The 5,961-nt window shown below is 67.1% G+C and overlaps 1 protein-coding gene across 2 annotated transcripts; it reads right to left on the bottom strand.

Moving 5' to 3' along the window:
- Nucleotides 1–393: 393 nt before the first annotated feature.
- Nucleotides 394–5,587, bottom strand: ZBTB42 (zinc finger and BTB domain containing 42). 2 transcript variants are annotated; one of them, XM_046646976.1, is made up of 2 exons: nt 5,477–5,587; nt 394–4,788 (listed from the first exon to the last, which is right to left on the bottom strand). In XM_046646976.1, exon 2 carries the CDS (start codon nt 4,701–4,703, stop codon nt 3,678–3,680), a length of 1,026 nt encoding a protein of 341 aa, XP_046502932.1. In that variant the 5' UTR covers nt 4,704–4,788; nt 5,477–5,587; the 3' UTR covers nt 394–3,677. The 2 variants fall into 2 exon arrangements, with proteins under 2 accessions (XP_046502932.1, XP_046502931.1); XM_046646975.1 differs by having other exon boundaries at nt 396–4,966; nt 5,477–5,577.
- Between the last annotated feature and the right edge of the window lie 374 nt (nt 5,588–5,961).

Here is a 5,961-nt window from a genome sequence, read left to right as displayed (position 1 = left end):
CGTGGAGGCCCCTGAGAGCTCATCCTGCTGGGGAGCCTTTGGGACCCCTGCTGCCCCAGAGTCCACCCTCTGCACTCCCTGTGGGCTCTTCCTGACTGCCCCAGGGCCTCCGGCCGGGGAGGAATGGGGCTGACAGCTTCAGTGCTCAGAGTGGTGCACAGCTTGGCAGAGCTGGGCAGCTGGGATGGGCCCCGGAAGCCCCCTCCCCTGGTTGGCCCCTCTGCCCAAGGGGCCTTGCGACAGCCCTCGGCCCCTGGCTGGTTGGCATGGCAACAGCCTCCTCCCAGGTTCTGAGAAGGCCCTGGGCTGAGTCATGGGCCCAACTGGGAACATGACAGGGCCTCCCTGCAGGACAGTGGCTCGGGTCCAGGAGGAAGGCTCCGCGGAGGCAGGCTGGGCTGGGGGAGGGGAGGTGCCAGGTCCCACCTCCCAGAAGCAAGGACTTGCTTTTGGGGTCAGGATTGGGAAGGCCTCAAAGGTTGGCTCAAGAACCAGCAGCCCTTCCAGCACATCTCTGCTAGGCCAACCTCTGGGGACCCCTCGGCAGGCATACCCCCCCACTGTCCTGCCCCTGGGGGTTTGCCTGGGTCCCTCCTCGCCTTGGATGGAGCTCTGGTGAGGATGAGGCTTGGGACACACATGAGGCGGTCTGTCCATCTGTCCCAGGCCTAGTGAGGAAGGCACAACACAACGGAGGGCTCAGGCTGACACCAGCTTCATGCCCCCACGCAAGGGGCAGGTGCTGGGAGGCCCATCCACACCCGCCTGTCACCTGCCCAGCCTGACACCCTCCCGAGATCAGGCAGGGCCCCATGGGTGAGGGTGGGGGCAGGAGGGACACAGCCCCTCCAAGCCCGCCCTCCTCTTGCCCAAACCCTGGCCTCTGGGGGCCCAGTCCCCCTGAGTGAGGTGGGGTACAGATGAGGTGTGGCGGGAAGGGAGATGGGAGCTAGGGGAGTTGGGGTTGCCTCTGTAAGACAGGACGGAATCCAGGAGCACAGGGTCGGGAGGCCTCAGATCCAAGCCCCAGGGCCCGTGGCTGCTCAGCAGTGTCTCCCTTCCACCAGAGCAAGAAGCCACGAGGCCTCCCACCTGGTTCCAGCCTGCACTCTGCCCTCCCAACACAAACCTGTTCCCCTGGGATGCCTCTCTCCCAAATCAGGACGGGGGGCCAACCTGGGGAAAGAGGATGTGCCACCCGTCCACAGCCCTGCCCGGCCCGTACCCCCGACAGGGCACAGCAGGTGGTGGCATCTGGAACAGGGGCTCACCTCTCCCACCCCAACCACACCAGCCCAGCAGTGCCCGAGCTTGCGGCACACACTTGGAGACACGCACACTCCCGGCCCCAGGAGGAACCACGGCCATCCCCAGCTGCGGTGCGCTTTATTACCACTGGCATCATTAGGACGACAGTGGGAACACAGGAAGACAGCACTCATTTCCAAACTGCCACAGCGGGCGGGTGCGTGCGAGCAAACGCAACCTCCCGCCAAACTCCCCGCCAAACTCCGAGCTCCAAAGACTGCCCTCAGGGTGACCTGGAGCCAGCCCCCGGGGCAGAGCAGAGGGAGACCTGGGGGCAGGCGGCTGGGCTGGCCCCGGAGGGAGGACCCCACCTAGCAGGTTCCGCCCAAAATACATCTACATACCTCTGCTACACGTCCCCACACGGTTAGTGTCTTAAATATATATATATATATTTCATCTGACTTGTATCGGTTATCAAGTTAAAAACTGACCACTTCTCTTTACATTAACTTCACAGTAACTGTTTGCAGAAGACAATGAATCCAGTGTTGATAGCTCAGGGCTTCCTGCCCCAGGAAAGTAAGTTTCTTCCCCATGGAAACCCCATGGGGAAAACCAGGGCTGCTGCCACATCTCCAGGGATGGGCGGCACGGCTGCCACGGCTGCCAAATTGGCTGGGGCCTTGCCATATGTTGGACACACACGCACACACACGGACACCCGATCGTGCCAAGCCTGAGGTCCCAGCAGCCCTTCTGGAGGTGGGGGGTCCCCTTCACCCAGTGCTCTCTCTGGTCCGCAGGCAGCCCAGGGCCTCTGAGCCCCGAGTATCACCAAAAGGCGCTGTGCCATGAGGCTGGCCACATGCCCACCAGGAGAGTGAGGCACGCAGGGAGACGAGCCGTCTGTCCACCTGCTGCAAAGGCCAGTGGTCCCTTCACTCCAGACAGGGCAGAGGAATAAATATGACATCAAGTGTTGTCAGGAGGAGAGATAATAACTTAGACTTGGTGGACTCTGTCCTCAGTGCCACTTCCAGTTAAAGCAGAAATAGCCCCCATGGTCTGAGGAATCCAGGAGTCCCAGCGGTTCTGCCACCTGCAGGACCCGCAGAAGCTGGGCAGCCCCCCTGTGCCCACCCCCTGGCCACAACTACTGAGGTTCCAGCAGTGGGATGTGCCCAGTGAGCAGGCGGGCAAGGAGGGTGACCGAGCCAACTGCATGTGAGGCAGCCCTGCAGGGTCCAGGAGAGCCAGCCTCCCAAGGCTGTGGGTGAAGAGGGGGGCTGGGACCCCAGGCAAGCAGCCGCCTGCCCTCCCCGTCCCCTTCCTCGACAATGGCCACTTTCACCCTCACCCCACTGTAAGGCAGGGAGAGCCTGCGAACAATACTGCTGGTAAAGAGAGCAGCCTCTGGCTCCCTGCTCGGCGCTCTGGAAATGACCAGCAGCTCCACAGAGACCCCAACAGGAGAAGGACCCTGAGGGTGAGGTCCACCATGGCCCAGCTGTAGCCTGTGGTACTCCAGGCAGATGGCTGCATTCTCAGGCCCCCTTGGCCCACCCTGGGGACCCTGAGGCGCCCTGGACCCTGTGTGCAGGCGGGGAAGTAGCACAACCCATTGCCCACAGGCAGACATCTGGCAACCTCGGGGAGGCTCTTTCTGCATCTAGAGAATCATTTCCAAATCCCGACTTTCTTTGCTCCGAGTTACAGTGCGGTCAGGATCAAAAGCTCCAAGACACCCACCTCCCACCCCAGGGCTGGTAACTCCGGAGCCACTCAGCTTCTGGCTGGCTCTGCTCCTGCCACGCTGGGGTCCCCACGGGGGGCTGCACCCCTCTGCAACACCAGCTGTGCGCTGATGGCCCCTGCTGGCACTCACGGTGCCCGGGGCCTCCCCCGCACGGCTGCTGCTGCCCCCCAGCAGGAGTGACCCGTTCTGTCCAAGCCCCGTCAGGGACTCACACCAAGGCCTCCGGCGACGTGTGCATCCTTCACCACGCGTGGGGCCAGGCTCAGAAGGGGACCCCTGAGTGTGCAAGTGAGGTGGTCTGGGAAGCCCCGGAGGGAGGACAAATGTGCTGCCTTGCCCCGAGAAGCCTGGGCCCATGCTCGTGGGCCCCTCCGACACCCCTTGGAACTGGCAAGAGGGGACGGAGAGGAAGACAGCGTCAGGTGAGGGCACAGCCTGGGGACAGGAGTGAGTTGGAGAGTGGGAGAGCAGGCATGGAGGAGGGCTGCCCGTGTCCCTCAGGGTCACTGGGTCGGGGCCACGTTCCAGGGGCAGGAGGATTCTTTCTGGTGGGCAAGCCCAGCCTCAGGGGCTTCCACCGGGCTGAGCGCCCAGTCCCTTGCTCTCCATCCCAGTGCCCCTCTGGGGAGGTCCCGCCCCTCCCTTCCATCCTCAGCCCCACAGGGACGCGTCACACCAGCAGGGACTTGACCAGGCCACAGTGGAACTTGCGGACGTGGCGGTAAAGGTCCCCGGACTGCGTGAAACGGCGCTCACACCAGCGGCAGGCATGCGGCTTCTCACGGGTGTGCACCACGGCGTGGCGGCTCAGGTTGTGGGAGTACTGGAAGCTCTTGCCGCACTGCACACATGTGTAGGGCTTCTCGCCAGAGTGTGTGCGCTCGTGCCTCTTCAGCGTGTATGTGCAGGAGAAGGTCTTTCCACAGAGCGGGCAAGTGGGCACGGCGCCGTCGGGCGAGACCCGGGCCCGGGTGCCATCCCGCTCGCGGAAGTGGCCGCTGAGGTGCAGCTGCAGCACGTGGGCACTGGGGAACAGCCTGCTGCACAGCGGGCAGAGGCAGAGGTGCCCGGCAGGCCCCAGCTCCGCCCTGCTTGCTCCCCGCTGGGCATCCAGCTCCAGCTGCCCGCTGTCCGCCATGCTGACAGGCAGCGGCTCCAGGCCCCCTGCCTGGCACTCAGTTGCAGGAACACAGGGTGGCTGCAGGGGGCTGTGGGGGCTCTGAGGGCTGCTGCTGTCCTCCCGTTCTGACACTGAGTCCGGCTCGTCCTTCACTAGTTGCTGGGTCCCTGGCTGCATCTGGCCGCAGGGGGGTGTCTGGAGGACGAAGGGTGGGTGGACCAGCTCTGGCCTCGGGCTGGGCTTCACTGACAGGTCCAGGGCCAGGTCTGACTCTCCTGGGGCCTGCCAGGGAGGAGGTCCCAGTGCTCGTGGAGGGAGGGCTGCTTTGACCCCAGCCTGGGGGAGCCTGGCCTTCTGGGCAGCTGGGCAGAGCTCTGGCGTCCAGGTGGGCAGGGAGTATGGGGACTGGCCAGGCGGCTCTGCTCCAGGGGCGGGCGTCTCCGGCTGCAGCGCGTGGTCCTTCTCCCTGAGCCTGCCCTTGCAGACCTTGACGATGTCGTACATGTGCAGGTAGCTGGCGGCGGCCAGGACGTCCTCGACCGGCAGGCTGCGCAAGTCCAGGCGGCCCTCATACATGAAGTTCAGCAGACGGCCGAAGGCGGGCGCCGTGACAATGTCGCCGTTGAGCCGCACCGTGTCGCGGCTGCCCGCGGGCCGGTCCCTATAGAAGAGATGGAAGTAGACGCTGCACGCGGCCAGCACGGCGCGGTGGGCCGGGAAGCGCGCGTCGCCCACCAGCACGGTGCAGTCGCACAGGAAGCCCAGCTCGCGCTGCTGCCTCAGGCGGCCCAGCAGCCGCCCGCCGTGCTCCGGGAACTCCATGCCGCCGCCGTCATCACCTGGGCATAGACGGGACGCCCGTGAGCGCGCCTGGAGACGCCGCGGCCGCCGTTCGCCCCCGGCCGCCCGACGCGCCCTTCCCGCGGGCAGGCAGCGCGCAGAGAGGGGCGCGCGGCGCCGTGCGTAACCGCCCGTCCCGAGCCGCCCTGGGCACCTGCCTCGAGCAGGAAAAACTCGATCGAAAGTAAACAGAAGCCGCTGCCGCGGGGGCGGGTCCCGGGGCGCGGGCAGAGGGGGCCGGAGCAGCGAGAACCTGCGCTTGCCTCCGCCCGGGGAGCCCCTCCCTGCCCGGGCGCCCCTGAACTTCACTCTCGGGCTGCCGCCCGCCGCGTCCCCCGACGCCGGAGTCGCCGCCGCCTCCGGCCCGCGCCTCCACGCCGCCTCCAGCTGCCGCCCGGCCCGCCAGATGCCGCCGCCGCCGCTGCGGGCCCCATTTATGGCAGCGCGGCCGCGGGGAGCGGGCCAGCGAGCGGGGCGGGCAGAGCCAGGCGCCCGCCCCCCGCGCTCACCTCCGCCGCCCGGAGCTCCTCTCCGGCCGCCGCTCGCGCCGCGCGCCCTCCCCAGTGTGGTACCGGCGCGCGCGGAGCTACGGGCAGCGCGCCCCGGCGGGGAGGGCGCGGGGACGGGGAGGGAGCCGGGCGGGGCGCGCTCCAACTTGGTCGGCCCGGCACCGCCCGCCGCTCGCCCCGCCCCGGAGAGAGCGAAACTCGGGGCGGGGGCTGGAGGGGGCGGGCCGAGGCGACTTCCCGGAGCGACGGAACCGCTGAGGTCACTCTCGCCGCCCCTTCCCTGTCCGCCCCGCCCGGCCGGGCCCCGCGCGCCACCAGCTGGGGCGCTGGGGTGGGAGCGGATGCGGGGCGCGGCGGGGAAGGGGGCTGTCTCGCGATACTTGCCGCCTCGGCTTCGGTGTCCCCCCCACGGGGTGCCAACTGCGCCCGTCTGCTAAGGGACCCTTTCTGAAGACCAGCTCCTTTCCCGGCCCGCGCTGGGGCAG

The sequence above is a fragment of the Equus quagga genome, chromosome 20 (genome assembly GCF_021613505.1).
Source record: "Equus quagga isolate Etosha38 chromosome 20, UCLA_HA_Equagga_1.0, whole genome shotgun sequence".
Taxonomy (NCBI): domain Eukaryota; kingdom Metazoa; phylum Chordata; class Mammalia; order Perissodactyla; family Equidae; genus Equus; species Equus quagga.
The sequence above is the reverse complement of the archived record's forward strand: the minus strand, read 5'-3'. Positions and strand labels throughout refer to the sequence as shown.

Excerpts from the sequence above, each read along its gene's own strand:
- ZBTB42 (XM_046646975.1), bottom strand. The coding sequence starts at position 4,949 with ATGGAGTTCCCGGAGCACGGCGGGCGGCTGCTGGGCCGCCTGAGGCAG.